At 37.8% G+C, this 19,166-nt stretch overlaps 3 protein-coding genes across 3 annotated transcripts in view; all 3 read right to left on the bottom strand.

The window, feature by feature from the left end:
* The window catches only part of TAAR5 (trace amine associated receptor 5), a 30,405-nt gene extending 19,549 nt beyond the window's left edge, over positions 1 to 10,856 (bottom strand). Inside the window, exons 1-3 of the mRNA XM_039467706.2 lie at positions 10,809 to 10,856; positions 3,132 to 3,309; positions 2,450 to 2,546 (exon numbers count right to left, since the gene is read on the bottom strand). The gene's annotated coding sequence lies outside the window, so the exon portion shown is untranslated. The remainder of the gene's footprint in view (positions 1 to 2,449; positions 2,547 to 3,131; positions 3,310 to 10,808) is intronic.
* On the bottom strand, positions 2,171 to 3,250 carry TAAR3 (trace amine-associated receptor 3). The gene has a single exon (XM_010343015.3). The coding sequence runs from the start codon at positions 3,222 to 3,224 to the stop codon at positions 2,193 to 2,195; it is 1,032 nt and encodes a 343-aa protein (XP_010341317.1). The 5' UTR covers positions 3,225 to 3,250; the 3' UTR covers positions 2,171 to 2,192.
* A 402-nt stretch (positions 10,857 to 11,258) lies between the features above and the next one.
* Positions 11,259 to 18,360, bottom strand: TAAR2 (trace amine-associated receptor 2). Its single transcript, XM_003932445.3, has 2 exons — positions 18,313 to 18,360; positions 11,259 to 12,254 (listed from the first exon to the last, which is right to left on the bottom strand). Exon 2 carries the CDS (start codon positions 12,177 to 12,179, stop codon positions 11,259 to 11,261), a length of 921 nt encoding a protein of 306 aa, XP_003932494.1. The 5' UTR covers positions 12,180 to 12,254; positions 18,313 to 18,360.
* Between the last annotated feature and the right edge of the window lie 806 nt (positions 18,361 to 19,166).

Here is a 19,166-nt window from a genome sequence, read left to right as displayed (position 1 = left end):
TTTACAATAACTGTGATTACCACTTAGAATGTGTTATTAAATAATTGATCTAGACATAATTTTTAAGTTGAAAGGCACAAGAGAAGTTTAATATGTTTATGAAAGATATTATAGTTTTAGGAATCTTCAAATTCACTGTATTTGTAAGTCATTAAGTTTATAATATAAGTATTATAGAAGATTTTATGTGTCTAATAATTAAATCATCAATAAGAGAACTTGAGTGTTTTAATTTAATAAATTCAAATAAAATACTAAGGGAATTCAATTCACTAGTCTGTAACTGCCACTTAAAAGGTGTTAAAAGTTGCTAAATTTACATACAGAATAACTTCTGTTTATAAGTTATAAGTTAAATAAAAGTTACATGTTAAGTAAAATTTTAGAAGAGCTAGATTTTTCAATATTATTCTATAAATGAAATATTATTAGTTACAAAAGCCAAAATTACCTTGAAGTATCTTTTCTTTTCTTTTCTTTTTTTTTTTTTTTTTTTTGTCTTGCTCTGTCGCCCAGGCTGGAGTGCAGTGGCAAAATCTCTGCTTACTGCAACCTCTGCTTCCCTGGTTCAGGTGATTCTCCTGCTGCAGTCTCCCAAGTAGCTGGGACTACAGGTGTGCACCACCACGCCCAGCTAATTTTTGTATTTTTAGTCGAGATGGGGTTTCACCATGTTGAACAGCATGGCCTTGATCTACTAATCTCATGATCTGCCCGCCTCAGCCTCCCAAAGTATTGGAATTACGGGTTAAGCCACCGTGCCTGGCCAACATATCTTTTCTATACACAGAAAGAACACAGAAAACTCAAACTGACAAACTGATATTAAAAATAAAATGAGGAATTAGCCAAATGCAAGAGGCTGGTTACTAGCCTCCCACATAGGGTAAATGGGGTGAATGACTCAGGGACAGTGATTCCTTTAGAGGCGTGTGCGGCAGGGAGGAGGGATTTGATGTGGAAGGACAAACAAGACCAAGTTGCGTACGTGCAAAACTTGAAGCCTTTGGGATGAATTTCAGAACTTTATCTGAGAGCAATGAAAAGCTACCTTCATCAGTTCCAACAGGAAACAGATGGCAGAGTCAACCTGGGTGATTGAGGAGAGGTTAATGAAGGACTATTTACTAGGGTGTGGTGTCAGCAGTGTTTGAGGAAACCAGCAAAAAGCAGTCTCGTATCCAGGGGCAGCAATAGCAAGGAACCACCACTCCAGCTAGACCAGAAGTGCAGGGGAAGGAGGCAGTCAAGGGAATTCGGAGAGGATGACTGCATGCAGAGGGGCTCGGGTGGCCTTTCCTAGAGGAACACAACCAGCCCCAGAGCAACGCGGCAGAAGGGTTGCCTGGGAGAAGCATCCGATTTCACGCTCCTTCCACCAGCTGATCTCCTGCAGGTACTTTCCAATGGTAAACTGTCATCTGAAACCCTGAGCAGGAGAGCTCCTTAATCCAGTTTGTACAGGGAGAGGTCTTGTGATTGCTGGCCAATCATGGAGACATATCATGAGGATTAAGATGCTAGAGAAACAGGAATCAGAAAGTCATTTCAAATGTAAACCACAAAGTAAATAATCACAAAGGCAAAAAAGCTCAAATTGCATATGGTAATTCATAATCAACCTGGTTCTTCTATGGAAAAGTCTTTGTAGAGAGCCTAAAGATATCAGAAAATAACTGAATAATTTATAAAATGATGGTTAATGATTCTCCCAAGACAAATGATAAGACGGGCAGTTGACAATAAAGGCCAACCTTAATGCACACTTTCTTCATGGACCCACAGGCCACACAATTTTCCTTTTCCTGAATTCCTAGAGTGGTATCAGATAGGAGCCAAAGTCACTAACACTTTTTAAAAACTTCTTATATTGTTTTTTAATTGTCTCATGTATGTAAATTTAGGCCAGCCTATTCTGAACTATATTTTATATTTCTTTTGAACATTTTCCCCACCAGTCAGCGGTGAGTGTGGATTGGAAGTGAGTTAACAATTAACAAATTAACAAGTAATTGATTTACTGGTCAAAGGTAGTGAATGTACCTCTTGTGTAGGTTTTAGTACACTTACCTAGATTACTGAAATTTAATAGTATTGTTTGTAGTGATCTGGGGATTTAAGGTATGTGCTGCAAGTCAAAATAATAACAACCTCATTTGCAATATTCTATTCACTTTTGTAACGGCTTTTTATTAATGTGCTTCAGGAAACAAATTTGCAGTTGTTGAATGGGAGCAAAATATTTTTCCTGACACTATGTACTTGAGGGCTTTCTGAAACCATGGATAAAAGAAGCCATGAATAAGAGGGTTGCAAGTAGAGTTGAAGTACCCGAGCCACACTAAAAGATCCAGTACTATTATGGGAGTGGAGTAGTCTAGGTACGGGTCAATCAGAACAGCAAGAAAACAAGGCAACCAGCAAGCTAGAAACACCCCCATTACTATACCCAGGGTCTTTGCTGCTTTCCTGTCCTTTTTCTTGGATAGGTGTTTTTTCACTTCCCCCTTTGTGCTTTCAGGCATATGGCTGATGGCTCGAGCATGCTGTTTGGAAACAATAAAGATTTTGCCATAAATACCAACCATGATGGAGCCAGGGGTAAAGAAACACATAGTGAACAATATTGTCCCCCAAAATTTGTTGAAAGCAAGGGCACAGAAATTGAAGCAAGCAACAAGTATCTTATAGCTCTGCATGCCGGAAACATTGGCCTCAGATAGAACTAAACCAAAAGAAAAAAGAGCAGGGACTGACCAGCAAAATGCCAGCAGTCGCTTTATGGTGGAGCTTGTCATTGTGGTCGTGTAATGTAAAGGGTAACACACAGCACAAAATCGGTCCATAGCAATGGAACAGAGGTGAAAAATGGAGGTCAGGCTGAGCATCATGTCAAAGCTTGTGTGGAATTTACAAAAGCCATCCCCAAAGTACCAGCAGCTCTCCACTGATCTCACCATGCTGTATGGCATAATGACAAAACCCAGCAGAAAGTCCGTGGTTGCCATGGAGAGGATCAGACAGTTGGTGGGAGAGTGAAGCTGTCTGAAATGCGATATGGAAACCATTATAACCAAGTTGCCGAAAATAGTGATAACCGTGGCTCCAGTCATAACCGAATACATTATCACCCGGACATGAAAAGAGCGGTTGATGGGAGGACAGGATTTATTTCCAAATTTTGGACAACTGGATAGGTCTTCGGGAATATAAGTTAGATCCATGGTGCTTTATCGCTTGAAATTCCCTTCCAGGAGGATGAGTCACTGTTTCTTCTCTTCTTAAAATGATTCCAGTGAATTTCAGCTCCTAATAGTACAAGAGTTTTCAAAGTTATCTGTTATTATTAATTCACTTCAATTGTAATTTATTTAAATATTTTAAATTATATTAACTGTGTTTGCTCTCTGAGTTACTTGCTGCATTAGAAGAATGAAAATTTTCAACTGTTTATTCTTTCCTGTGTTATTCTGTTTAATTCTATTTCATCCATCTATCCATCTATGTTGGACAGATGGATGAAATAGAAATATCTATTGTCTGATTTATTCCTGGTAAAGAATTGGGAGATTTTCAAGAATTTTTGGTCAACATTCACTTTGAGCAGCCACATTCCTAGAAACTCTTCTGAATATGGCTGCTAACATCTCTTGCATCATAAAAAATATGTAATACACCAAAGCCAAGTGAAATACCAAAGTTTTTCTTTAGGCATTCTTTTGATAATTTGAAATCTTCGTGAACAGTGTGCAAATGTTTTTATAAATGGCCTATTGCTGCTGAAGCATGCAGTACCATGAAACATGGCTTTTCTACATGGCTTTCAACAACCATGTGGCTATAGGTTAAACCATGCACCTGGGTCAATGCTTCATAGCTTCTTTGTTTGCTACATGCTCTTCTTGTCCTACCCTCTGCCCTCCTCTCCTCTCTTCTACTCTTCATTCTCCTTCCCTGTGTTTCTTTCTTTTTTTTTTTTTGAGACGGAGTTTCGCTCTTGTTACCCAGGCTGGACTGCAATGGCGTGATCTCGGCTCACCGCAACCTCTGCCTCCTGGGTTCAGGCAATTCTCCTGCCTCAGCCTCCCTAGTAGCTGGGACTACAGGCATGCACCACCATGCCCAGCTAATTTTTGTATTTTTAGTAGAGATGGGGTTTCACCATGTTGACCAGGATGGTCTCGATCTCTCGACCTCGTGATCCACCCGCCTCGGCCTCCCAAAGTGCTGGGATTACAGGCGTGAGCCACCGCGCCCGGCCCTCCTTCCCTGTGTTTCTTAAGTCTTGCAGCTTCTCTGAGATTCTAACCATTGAAGCCATGTCACATGTTCCATCCCTGAGAGACTCATAAGGATTACAAATTCTATACTCACAGACCCAGTTACTCAAATCTCACATGACTCCTTTTGGTCACTGTGGGCTGAATAAAGGAGGGAGGAAAAATTGCATAAACAAAAACTTCCAATACATTGTCATGTGTGCTTTGCTATTGGCTTTGGAATACACATCACCCTGAAAAGCCATTCCCTAGCGGCCTCAAGAGAAGCTTGACACTGTGCCTAAAACAAAGCAGAGTCTGCTTGGTGGGCCACAGAAAAGCAGGCCCACCTCCATGGTTGCCATGGAGAGGATCAGAAAACATGTGGGAGAGTGAAGCTGTTTAAAATGTGATATGGAAACCATTATAACCAAGTTTCCAAAAACAGTGATAACCATGGCTCCCACCCTGGTTAAATAGCCATAAAAAAGAATGAAATCTTGTCATTTGCAAAAGCGTGAGTGTAACTCCAGGACATTGTGTTAATTGTAGTGCCCAGGCATAGAAAGACAAATATTTCATGTTCTCACTTATTTAGGGAGCTATAAACAAAAAAAGCATTGAATTCACGGGGATAGGGAGTAGCATGATGGTTATCCGAGGCTGAAAGGGATAATGGGGAGAGGGGCATAAAGAGGAAATGGTTAATGGATACAAAAATACAGTTAGAATGAATACAATCTAGTACTAACTAGCACATTAGGGTGATTATAGTTGATAATTACATTAATATAACTAAAAGAATAGAATTGGAATATTCCTCACATAAAAGAAATAATAAATGCTTGAGATAATGGATACTCCACTTACTCTGATTTTATCATTACACATTGTTTGCCTGTATCAAAACCTCACAGGTACCCTATTAATATGTACAACTATTATGTATCCACAGTAATTAAAAAATTTTTAAAGGAAAAGTTGATGGGGTTCAGGATAGGGTACCCCAAAATATGGCACCTTGGTATTTGAAGAAATAGTAGAAGCAAGTTACTCTGACCTTCTCCAACGTATTCCCTGAGGCAGATCCTAAAAGAATGATCTAGTCTTCTCCTAAAATAGGCCATAAGACCCTCTCATGTCCTATATTTGGAGGAAAAGAATGTCACACAGCGACACCAAGAGGAATCTAACAAATAGGCCTTGTTAAGTTAGCCCTCAGTTTATTACTATTACATCATATCCTTTTGTCATATTTTTGCATGACTGTTGACAAAAATACACAGTTTCAGCTGGGGCATGGTGGCTCATGCCTGTAATCCCAGCACTTTGGGAGGCCAAGGTGGGTGGATCATGAGGTCAGGCGATCGAGACCATCCTGGCCAACATGATGAAACCCTGTCTCTACTAAAAATATGAAAATCAGCTGGGCATGGTGGTATGCACCTGTAATCCTGGCTACTCAGGAGACTGAGGCAGGAGAATTGCTAGAACCTGGGAGGCGGAGATTGCAGTGAGGCGAGATCGTACCACTGTACTGCAGCCTGGCGGCAGAGGGAGACTCTGTCTCAAAAAAGAAAAAAATAAATACACAGTTTTTCCTGTTTTGAGGCAGTATTCATTTTTGAAGTCTCCTGTGTCATGCAAAATTTATAATAAATAAATGTGTGTGCTTTTCTTTGGTTAAAAATGACATTGAGGATATGTTTCTGTCCACTATAGTCCTCCACTCCTCATTGCCTCTCTTTATTCTTTAGGACCTAGAGCTAACACTAGCAATTATTTCTCTTGCTATAGGTCAGAAAATTATGCTAATTTTTATATAATTCATTAAAAACTGATCTTAAGCCACAAACTCTCAAACATACATTCCATTTTTATAACTTTCAGAATTATTCTTAGTCTAAAAGCAAATTTCAACTAAAGAGGAGATTTCTGCTAATTTTTATTAAACTTGTTAAAATGAAGACAACAGGGTAACAGCACAATTTCATGAGTAATTTTAATAATTTGGACTAGCATCTTATTACAAATGTATACATGGGGTGTGTGCTATTATAGAAAAAGTAAATAAGAATTTGACATTTATAGAAATCCATAATATTGATTTTTTCTGGTTAATTCTCTAATATAAACCATAATGAATATTATGAATGTATATAATGAAGCCATTTCAGGATTTACAATAAGTAGACTATACTCAAAGGTAGCATTAAAACTGAAGATAACCAGAAGGCAAATATTTCTCTTATAAATCTGCTTTATAATGATATATAGTAGTTTATACATCCTAATGTCAAAAAGTAAACATATTATCTATCATATAAATGATGTATTTATCCTAAATCACTCACAGTTCACCAGTAAGTCTTACAAAAGCACATGGCACTTGGCAATGGGCAGAGATGATGCCTTGAAAATATTTTCTTCTAAAAAATAGCTGGGAATAGGAAAAGCATTTTAATTGACAGAAAATACACACAGAGAACAGGAAGAGCAACTTGTATTTCAGAGAGAAAGGGAAGGAAGGAGAGTGAAAATGAAAACGGAAATATTTGTGTTATAATTAGCTATAAACCATAGCATTATGCAAAAACTAGCAGAAGAGAAGAATCTCAACTAAAACAAAATATCAGAGAATCCACTGGTAGACAGGTGGGCAAGAGGAATTACTCTAAATAAATCTTTCACCAAGACTATGTTTGCTTTTTTTTGGTAGCTAAACGGAAAAGAGTCTGGGAAAACACACATCGACCGCTAGAACAACAGAGCACGGTCTTGCATGTATGTGATAAGTGTGTCTTTTCAGCCTGTGTTTTCCGGAAAACCCTGGCTGCAGCCTGTTCTCCCTTCAGTTTGCAATACTTCAGCCACCTTTAGCCATTGTAGTCCCTATGGTGTCATGTAAGTGCCCACTCCAATGCTTGGGACAACTCCCTTTCCTCCATTCAGTTGCCATTCCTTCATCTCTGACCTCTTCAGGGCTCAGCACCAATATCATTTCCATCCAGAAGACTCTCTCAGTTGAATTTAATCTAACTATAGGCCATCAGGCTGGCCGAAGTTCTCCGGATAGGTAGTTCCACTCCCTTATCTTGCAGGTGACCACGATTTCAAATACCTGTGTTTTCTTCTTCTAGTACACTACCTTCTCCTAACTGTAAATTACTTGAGAAGTGAGACAACATCCAATTAATCTGCTAACCCTTGCAACATTTAACACAGAGCCATATACATGGCAGGTTACCAGTAACTGCTTGTTGAATTAAGTGGAAAGAAGTTCATGCTAACATATCACGAAAACATAGTTAATGGGCAGGCATCTTGTCTCATGGTATTAGAGACATGTGGTATGGGAAAGATTAAAATACTAGGAAAATGGCAAATGCTAGTTATAAGATAGCTAATAAACCCTCTGTACACATTGGCAAGATACCTACATTATTTTTATGCCCACTGAATTTGAGAAGAACTGTTCTAGAGAGACTGCATTTTCAGTTTGTGCACTCCTTGTATCTGAAATGGGGGAATAGTTTTGAGAAACAGAAAACAAGTGAATATCTTATCTTTATTTAAGAAGTAAATACTGCTTGCAAGAGGATATAAAAATAAAATACTTAGTATCGGATTTAAGTAGTATGTAACAAGTATTTTTATTATTGACATATAATGCCGAAGAGGAAAGTACATTTTAGTATCGTTGAAATACCTAACTATATTTACTGAATCATGTCTTGCATAGTTCTTATACTTTGCAAAAGTATTTTATATGCCACTATATAGAAATTTACCAAATTTGTCAAATGAATTTTGATGGAAAATTTAAGACCTTTCTTTCACCAGAATATTATAATAATTATATTTTAGTTCAAACCTATCTTCTCAGGTGCAACCCATTTCAACAATTTCGGATTCTTTATAAAATGCAACTATCACTATTCAATTATTTTGAAGAAGAGAATAAATCAGCAATAATTTAAAAATAATAGAACATTTCCAATTCTTTTGAAGGACCCAATACCTTTCCTTTCCTGAAAAGTTAGTTGTGAATCATTGACCCTCTTCTGGTGGCTTTGCAGGTATGATATCAGGAAATTCCGGAAAGTTTAATGCAGAGGATCAAGATATCTGATTCATATATAAGTTTGCTTCTGCTGTCAAGAGAATTGGAGTAGAAAACTCAGATCCATAAGCTTCCCGACAGGTACTAACTGCGGATCCCCAGTGGGGTTGCTCTTTTGCTCTTTTAATTTTCTTAAGGGATATTGAAATAACCTATTTGTTTTTAATGGCTCAGTTTTTTTTTTTCCAAATAAAAGACAATTTTATATGTGATTTCATGATCATTCTAGAAAGATTAGGTACAAAAAGTTTCTATATATTGAAAATACACAGACATGCAGCCTCAATTAAATGTTGGCTAATATCCAAGGCAGGAATAATTGCCTGAATCAGCAAAGGTTTCTGTTTACACTTTGATTCCTGAACGTATTGATTCCTGGCATTGATTCCTGAATGAGAAGATATTGGGGTGGGAGAGAGTTTTTATTCTTACTTCAGTGATTATTTTTATTTTTACTTCAGTGATTTGTGCAAGTTTGAATTTTAAAATCTTTGTTTAAAAAAAAATCCAGTTAGCCGGGCGCGGTGGCTCAAGCCTGTAATCCCAGCACTTTGGGAGGCTGAGGCGGGTGGATCACGAGGTCGAGAGATCGAGACCATCCTGGTCAACATGGTGAAACCCTGTCTCTACTAAAAATATAAAAAATTAGCTGGGTATGGTGGCACGTGCCTGTAATCCCAGCTACTCAGGAGGCTGAGGCAGGAGAATTGCCTGAACCCAGGAGGCGGAGGTTGCGGTGAGCCGAGATCGCGCCATTGCACTCCAGCCTGGGCAACAAGAGCGAAAACTCCGTAACAACAACAACAACAACAACAACAACCACCCAGTTAAAATGTCACAAATCTGGAAAAAAAAAAAAAAGTTCAGTAAATAATAACACAGAATAAGAAGTCAAGAGAGCTGGGCTCTAGTCCTGTGCTTATAACTGGTTGTGTAACCCAGGGTAAAACACTAAATCCCCCAGGCTCAGTTTTCTCATCTGTAGCTTACTATAAAATTCTGGATATTGAAGGACATGACTTTACTAATCCTGGGAAATGAAGGCAGAGTGAACGGTGGAAGGCAGCAAGCATAGAGGATGCTCAACTGCTCTGTCATCCTCACTAGAACACAGCAGGGTGATTACATTTTGCAACGTAAAAATTCATTGAAAAGGCACTGACAAATTTGCTTTCACAACTGCACCTGATATAACCACTCCCTTCTTGAAAACTCACAATTTTCATTGCTATAATGTAAATGAAGAAATTAAACAAGGAATATTTCAGTGAAACACAGTTTACTACCATATATAAACATATACACACACACACATACACAGAGACATACCTGAAAATAAAACTTCATGAGGCTGTACTTAGTCTCGGTGCAAGCAATGTATTTTGATATTACCTATTTTCTTCCATTCTAATTTGTTTTTCATTAAAAATGTTGTTTGCAGCCAGTGGTGTACTGGAACTACCTGTGATTATTTTCAAAAATATTTTGTTAACTTTTCACGACTTTTGAAAGCCAATTGAATTACATTTATAGGTTGAAATCACTTATAAGGGAAGACTTATTAAATTTATATACCATGGAAATCATCAAATTCTACAAATTAGGACTGTTGTTTTAGAGTCCAGCCTTGAACTTACAGCAACACATCACTGGTCACAGCCCATCAGTTATTAATGATTCTCAACCTAGAGTTAATAATTTTCTTCTTTATTTCTCCCTCCCACTCCTCTGTTATTAAAAAACATTTGTATAGGCCAGGTGCAGTGGCTTACGCCTGTAATCCTAGCACTTTGGGTGGCCAAGGCAGGTGGATCATGAGGTCAGGAGTTTGAGACCAGACTGACCAATATGGTGAAACCCTGTCTCTAATAAAAACACAAAAATTAGCCGGGCTTGGTGGCAGATGCCTGTAGTTTCAGCTACTTGGGAAGCTAAGAGAATTGCTTGAACCCGCTGGAAGGCAGAGGTTGCAGTGAGCCGAGATCATGCCACGGCACTCCAGCCTGGGTGACAGAGAGAGACTCCATCTCCAAAAAAAAAAAAAAAAAAAAAAAGATAAATATCAAGCAAAAAAGAATGATAGATTCAAAACAAAACTTTTTTAGTAGGTATTTCACATTTATTAAACACCAGAACACCAAATAGCAATACAGAATGTGGATGAGCCTACAGAGGAAAGGAAGACACTGAACAGAGTTCTGCTGCAAGTAACACGGAAATTATCTGTTGTGATTAAAATGGCTCCTGAACGAAAACCCTCCTGGAGCCCGTGGCCCCAGTTACTCAGCTTGCTATTTCTTCTTTTACTTAAGAAACGTTTGTTCTCACAACAGCAGAATCTAGTACAGCCTTAACTCTCAGCTAACACATAACTGATTCCTGGAAAAATATGGGTTTTTGAAATTGCTATTTCTATATTTACTTACCTATCGTTTTTAGTTGTTGATGTTTCAAAGTACATCTGATAAGACACTGAGGAACAAAAATGAATGGGAATATCACACAAAGCGTCTGTGGTGGGGAGAAGTGCAAGCAGTTCCCAAGCTCAGTCTATGTTTTGACCCCTTTTGAACATTATAAAAGCTATTGTCTTACCCTTTCCATCTCTGGCTTTTCCCCATGTCCTCTTTACTTTTCTCATTTTCTTTTGTTTTCTCTCTACCAGGAAGTAATGAGTGTGTAAAGAATTCTGAAAACTATTGGAGTGATTTTTGGCTCAAAGAGAAGCTTCCTTTTTTTTTTTTTTTTATCTTAGAAACCAAGAATTTTCTATGGTAGCTAAAATAATACACACATGCACACAAACGCACATTTTAAACAACTTCATTCTTCTAAGTTCTAGTCTTTTTGCTTCAATTTATTCATGCAGAATAAATCTACTCACTTTCTTTTTGTATACACAAATTTGTATTATGGAAACGTGAGCTGAAAATTTTACCTAGCAAAATGTACTTCAGTGCTCTGCGAAACCAGGGATAGAAGAAGCCATATATTAAGGGATTACATGTGGAGTTAAAATAGCCAAACCATGTCAAGGCATCAAACAAAACTACAGGAGTAGAGAAGTTCAAAAAGGGATCCAATAAAATTGTGAAGAAACAAGGAAACCAACATAGTAAGAAAACACCCATCACTATTCCTAAAGTTTTGGCAGCTTTTTTGTCTTTCTTCACTTGATTATTTTGATTTTCTGGCAAGTTATTGATGGCACGAGCATGTTTCCTGGATACTGCAAAAATTTTGCCATAAATCCCCACCATCACAGACCCAGGAGTGAAGAAACCTGCCATAAACAAGGTGGTCCCCCATAGCTTGTTGAACATCACTGGGCAGGAATTGGAGCAAGCAACCAAGATCTCATAGTCCTCTATTCCATCTGCATAGGCCTCCGAGAAGACCACCCCGAAGGCAAATGCTCCAGGGACCGACCAGCAGAGAAGTAGCAGTCTTTTAATGACTGGAATAGTTATTCTGGTGGAATAGTGTAATGGGTAACAGATAGCATAAAATCTATCAATGGCCACTGAGCAAAGATGGAAAATGGACGTTATGCTAAGCATCAGGTCAAAACCATAATGAATCTTGCAAAATGTAAGCCCAAAATACCAGCAATTCTCCACCGATCTGATCATACTATATGGCATGATGGTGAATCCCAGGAGGAAATCGGTGATGGCCATGGAGAGCATGAGGAAGTTGGTTGATGTGTGAAGCTGCTTGAAGTAGGAAATGGAAATTATCATGGCAAGATTGCCAAATATTGTGATGAATATGGCTCCTACCATTAATGAATACATGGCCACTCGGACACCCGGAGACCTTTCATTTTCTGGGCAAGATCTATTTCCATATTCAGAGCAATTGAATATTTCCTTCAAAAACAAAAAAGAACAGGTAGAATTTTGTCAGAATATAAATCAAACAGTCTATGTTTTATACATGCTTTCACAGAAAAACTCAAGAAAGACGGAGAAGAATCCAGGAAGATAATTTATGCTGCAATATTACTCATGATCTTTACCATTCATTTATTTTAAACTTTATTTGTAATTTTTTAGAATTCTGACCTAATTGGCTTAAAAGATCATTATTAGCCGGGCACGGTGGCTCACGCCTGTAATCCCAGAACTTTGGGAGGCCGAGGTGGGTGGATCACCTAAGGTCATGAGTTTGAGACCATCCTGGCCAACATGGTGAAACCCCATCTCTACTAAAAATACAAAAATTAGCCAGGATGATCAGCAAGCTGAGGTAGGAGAATTGCTGGAACCCGGGAGGTGGGGGTTGCAGTGAGCCAAGATCTTGCCACTGCATTCCAGCTTGGGAGACAGAGTGAGACTCCATCTCAATTAAAAAAAAAAAAAAACCCAACGTTATTTACTCCATACTTTCCTCTATGCTACCAACATTTAGGAAACTCTTACTTTATGCCAGGCTTTGAAATTTAAAAGAAGAAAAAAACAAATGATTGAGATAACTCTTATTCATCTTCCTGTGTGGGGGAAGAATAGATATTTATCAGACAACACATGCACTTCTTCCTCCAAGGAGTTGGAAATATATAATCAGATTTGATTTGATTGTGGTCTATTATCTATGAGATCAGGAGGTTACTATTTGAAAATAGTTTCATTCATGTGTTCTATTATTTTCACTGTGCTTTGTTTGTTTTATTCATGCCAATGTTGTTTTAAGGGGGAAGAATCATTTAATGATCCCTAATTATCTGGTAGAGTCAATCTCTTCAGCAAATCATGAAGTAAGTCTTAGCAAGCATCACATCAGCCAGAGCAGCTAAGTCAGAGGTGGCGGAGACCAAAGCTGCCAAAGCTGGACAAACCCTCAGTTCTTTGTGACAAGCAAGTGCACCTTCTCAGAGCCCCGTGCAATGACAGCCTGACAACTTTCCATGTGGCGGCCACACAAATGAGCAGAGGGCTAGAGAGCTTTTAGAAAGCAAGCCATCTCCACTACAAGAAAATTAAGCACATGCCCTCCTTGAGTTGGCCCAGAATGCTCATTTTGCATATTAAAATCTGCATGTAATTCTTTAATATATATTTGAAATGTAACATGTTCATAAATTACAATGACTTTCTTTTTAAAAGGTAAGTTAAGAAAAAAAGAACTGTCTATATGCAAAGCATAACTCATTATTGCAGAAATGCCTTTGGCCTTCAGCGACCTCATGCATATCAGACTTATCAGTTACCAAGAGATAAACCAATAAATTCTCAACCCTTATAAGAGCACATCACAAATAGAGCAAGACAGTTTTCTTGAATGCCCACAATATGCAAGATACAAGGAAAGGAAGAAGAAAGCATGAAGATAAACCCTGACAGCAGAGATTCTACAACGCAGCTGAAGAGACAAAGCCCATCAACACTTAAAACCTAAATGATTCTGGTCAAGCACGGTGGCTTATGCCTGTAATCCCAGCACTTTGGGAGGCTGAGGTGGGCGGATCACAAGGACAGGAGTTCAAGATCAGCCTGGCCAAGATGGTGAAACCTTGTCTCTACTAAAAACACAAAAACTAGCCAAATGTACTGGTGGGTGCCTGTAGTACCAGCTACTCGGGAAGCTGAGGCAGGAGAATCGCTTGAACCCGAGAGGCAGAGGTTGCAGTGAGCTGAGATTAGGCCACTGCACTCCAGCCTGGGCAGCAGAGTGAGACTCTGTCTAAAAAAAAACAAAAAAAAAAAAAAAAAAAAACCCTAAATGATTCTGCACTGCAGATGAAAGCAGCAATGGTTATTACCTGACCAAAAAGAGATCCAGGCAAAATGTACAATCAAAGGTCAAAAGTGGACGGGATAGTTTTAGGTTGGGCTACACAGGAATGTTGCAGCGAGGATACAACTTTTGATCTGGGTCTCAATGGGTGAGTAGAATTTGAACAGAAGAGAAAAGTCCTGTTCTACATGGAATGTAGAATAAAGAAAAGGCATACAGCTGTACGTGTTCTGAGACCTTCTAAAAGGAATTCTCAGGGACCCCTAAAATACAGCAGAGAAAACATGGGGAGGGGAGAATAGAATGAGAGAAAAAAGCCTTTCTAGTTTCATTATCGTTCCTGGATAGGAAAAGTGTTCTTAGCCAACATTAGCCTAAAGAGATTTCCCACTTTCTTCCCAAATTTGGATAATGATTTTTTAAATTAATCAAATGAGCTAAAAGAAAGTGAGTACAGATCTGAAATTAAAAGCTTTCTCCAACCAATGCCAAGTGGTGAGTCCAAGGCAGTTTTCTCCTCCGCATTCTTTCTCCTTGCAGGCCTTGTCCCCACTTGCAGAGAACGAATCGCCTGATGTGTGACCGGACATATTTGAGCAATAGAACTAAAGATCTTCACACCTCTTACCTAGGTGATTGCATACCACAAAATAGAAACAGTACCAAAATGCATTTGAGGTCTCTGCCCACATCCTAAACGCTGTTTACAGAGACAGCTGACTTATTCATGAAAGAGTGTCATCAGAACAGTTTTTTCCAGATTTGTCTAAAATGTGTACAACCATTTCTTTAACTATATTCATTTTTAGCAGCTAAAATTGGGGTTTCTAACCAAATACTGCATGCTCTCACTTATATGCGGAAGCTAAATGATGAGAACTTATGAACACAAAGAAGGAAAGGACAGACACTGGGATCTACTTGGTGGAGGAGGGCAGCAGGAGGGAGAGGAGCAGATAAGATAATTGTTGGGTACTGAACTTGATAGTGGGGTAATGAAATCATCTGTACAACAAACCCTCATGACAAGTTTACCTATGTAACAAACCTTCGCACATACCCCTCCAATGTAAAATAAAAGTTAAAAATCATGAAAATGATTTTAAAAAGACACATTTAAAAAATAGGGGTTTCTAATATATGCATCTAGCATTTTGCTCTTCCTAACATTGTCACAGAAAAAAAGAAAAGAGAAGAAAATAAAACACAGAGAGAAAAAAAGAGAAGTGAAAGATTTTCCTCTCTCTCGGTACTACGTTTTTTAGCTACTTGTCCTTTTTTGTTACCTGCCTAATGACCAGTTAGGCATCACCACAGAAGAAAATACTGAGAGAAAACGCAGTATTATCAAAAAGAAAAAAGGATTTCTGATCACCTTCAGTATGCTCATTTAAAAGCATAGGAGAACCAAAGCAAATTTTGTTGGTTTATTTTAAAATCACTTTATTTTTTACAAAAGCTAAAAGAAATAACAAGTAACAAATAATGTCCTTTTAATACACATACAACATTCTTGTGCTAAAGGCCTTTTCACAATAGTATTTTCTTTTACTTTAAGTTCTAAGATACATGTGCAGAACGTGCAGGTTTGTTACATAGGTATGCATGTGCCACGGTGGTTTGCTGCACCTATCAACCCACCTAGGCTTTAATCTCCACATATGTTAGGTATTTGTCCTAATGTTCTTCCTCCCCTTGCCTCCCGCCACCCCCTCCCCCACCCCCGACAGGCCCTGGTGTGTGATGTTCCCCTCCCTGTGTCCGTGTGTTCTCTTTGTTCAGCTCCTACTTATGAATGAGAACCTATGGTGTTTGGTTTCCTGTTCCAACTACAGTACATTTTAAGATTCAATTGTTTGCAAACTTCTTTGTGTTCCTGGCTTAATGACTTGGATATTATTAATCATCCTGCCATCCCACTGTTGTTAAAATCATGCTGAATCCTTCTAAGTCTAAAATCATAGACTGCAGGGCTTGACTAATTTTCCTTTTAACAGTCAGAAACTTTAATTACACAATTAACTTAGTACTTAAGTTCTTTGAAACACATAATATGATGTCTACATTCACATATGAATTCCTCATACGCATGCCACAAAGTATAGAGAGGTATATCAGACGATTATTTGATAAATTCATCAAATAATAATTTTAATTCCATTTAAATATTATAGCCCCCATAATTTATTTGACATAGTTCTTGTATGTGACATCTATAATCAGTTTAAACCTTTCAATAACCATATCTTTCATATCTATGGAAAGCTAAATGCAAAAGTAGTATTTTAAAGGCTACAGTTTTCAAGGGTCACTTTTTCTATATTTTTAAGCCTGTTAATGTAAGCATCCTTAGATACATGGATGGATTGTCATAGAGTTAAATGGAAAGACAGATCTTTTTGCCATTACTATTAAGTTTCTAAAAGAAGCTCAGACATAAAAAAAAAAATGAAGATTTGTAACATAATGAATCATTTGCCCATTCCGCTTATGAATAAAGCATAAACTTTATTCTACTAAATTGTTAAAATATAAGTGTTTTCTATATTGCCTGAGAAAATGATCAAACTGCGGGACCATGACCACAATGATAAAGAATTTTCTATTTTTTCTAATTTATTATTATTATTTTTTCTTTTTTTAGGGGTAGGAAAGAGGAAGAATTTTCTGATATTTCTGATGTGATCGCTTTTAATTTTGCCTCATCTTTACATTTGATTAATGCTTCATTAGTAAATAAATTTCCTCTGCTGTAGTAATCACTTTTAAGACTCAATGGACTTCATTCACTATGTCTTTCCGCCAGCTAATCATTATTTCTCATTTCCTTGAATTATTTTGCCCTTACCCAAACTATTGATTTCTTTCCATTGTTCAATTTCTATCAAATATTTAATGTTAATGACTCTTAACATATTAAATGAATAGTGTAACATGTAATATGAATAGCCTTAGGAATAACCTTAGCATAATGCCTGATTCGTAGCACACTATCAAAAGCTACTTTCCCTCCCTCTTTCCTTCCTTCCTGTTTTCCTTCCTTGTTGCTAATAATCACCACATTCAAGGATACATTGACTAGAAAAGATTTCTCCTAAGAAAGAGAGGAAATGGGATTGTAAGGAAAAGGCCAGGTAGCTATTTTAATACTTAAGACAGTTGAAATACTTAAGACAGTGATAAATAATTTGTTCAGCCACTTACAAGAAGGTAACCTTTTCCAGGATTCTAAGTATTCTTCCCAGTAAACATGTTACTCTGCCAGAAGGCAGCATGTTATTTCATTCACATATTAAAATGACTGCCTTTTATTACAAATTCATATTAAGTCCTGCTCCATCTCCAGTCTTCCACATGCCTACACATTCTCTGTAAACATGACCAAAATTCAAAAAGCAAGACCCAATGCACCAGCAATCTACTGCATTATTGGGGTGGCAATTTATTTCTTAAGAAAACCTCAAGGAAGAGAAAACACAGATCTTTGTTTCATATCCTACGTCTTCCACATACTTCTCGCATTGCAGAAGATTCCATTGTTAACTCTTTACTGGAGGAACTTTTTTCTTTGCTTCTTCTCTAAATACTCTGAATGTTTACATAGAACCGGAAGACTCAAACTATGTGAATTGTGCTGATTTATAACTTAACAATTAGTCTTAAGGGCATTGAATCTGAAAGTGAAAAAAAAACAGAAACAAAAACAAAATCCTTGTTGTTCAAAAGCTTAACAACTCAATGAGCTTAAATCACTCCTTCATCCTCCCAGGAGTCTCGGCTTACCTGTTTTTATCACCTACAGCATTTAAGGCTCTAGGTCTGCTATTACATAAAGGCTGTGAAAACAAATCTGAGCCCCTGTGTTATGGAGGGTCCTAAGGAGCCTGATCTCAACCTCACATGGATGGGATCTCTGATTCAAGCAGAAAAAATGATATGTGTCCTTCATCATTTCAGAAAGATCGGAGACAGTCAGTGTATATTTTGTCTCAAATGCTAGTCACTGAGGCCTTCCCTTTGCCTTCCTCTTTTTTCTTTGCATAAATGTGAGTAAAAGTACATATCTTATGAATCCTCTTAGATCTGGAGAAATTGAGCATAATTATTATCTTTGTAAATAATTCACATGATTATGCCAAAATCTTCTCAGATGCCACTGCTTTAAAGCTACTCATATGTTTAAAGGCCTACCTTTTTGTCTGTTCTTTTGAAATGTGAAATTTCATGTTGCTGTGATGGAACAGCCTTGGGAGGCAAGATACCCCAGATGTAGATTACATATAACTCTAGTCATTAGAAGAAACCCAGGTCCTTCGTGAATAAAAATGAGAGTGCTCTGTGTGATCTCGGTCAGCTCTGCTTAGGACCACTGCATAGGCATGTAGATTTTGCGGTCATACAGAGAGCTGAGCTTTGAAGAAGCCATGCTTAATTTAATGCTCTTATGTGACCTCTTGAAATTCTTAATAATTTTCTAACAAGGGGCTCTACATTTTCATTCTATACTGGGCCTCATGAAAACACATAGCTAAGTCCTGGCTGAACCTCACTTAGTAGTTCTACTTCTTCTTTTTTTTTTTTTAAGAGACAAAATCTTGCTCTGACACCAAAGCAGCAATGCAGTGGCATGATCATAGCTCACTACAGCACTGAACTTCCGAGCTCAAGCAATACTCCAGTCTCAGCCTCCTGAGTAGTTGGGACTACAGGTGCATGCCCCATCATGCCTGGCTAGCAGCTCTTCTTGAAGAAGTGAAAGAGGAACAACAAAAAAATACCTCTTTTCATCTCAAAGCGTATTCATAGTTATATTATGAACGAGATGAGATAAAATAATAATATATGGTAGGAATGAGAAAAGATAAGATCATGTATATGTATATTTCTAAAGAAATCTTTATACATATTAGCCAAAAAGGTAAAATAGCAAAAGATATTGCTACTGAAAAGTTTCCAGCAACTTCTAACTCTTCCGGGAGAGACCAAAGTCATTTTGGACAAACTTTCTGGGTTCTGTAAAGTATTACTTAAGTAGTCTCTTTTAA

Source organism: Saimiri boliviensis, chromosome 4 (genome assembly GCF_048565385.1).
Source record: "Saimiri boliviensis isolate mSaiBol1 chromosome 4, mSaiBol1.pri, whole genome shotgun sequence".
In the NCBI taxonomy this organism is placed as follows: Eukaryota; Metazoa; Chordata; class Mammalia; order Primates; family Cebidae; genus Saimiri; species Saimiri boliviensis.
The sequence above is the reverse complement of the archived record's forward strand: the minus strand, read 5'-3'. Positions and strand labels throughout refer to the sequence as shown.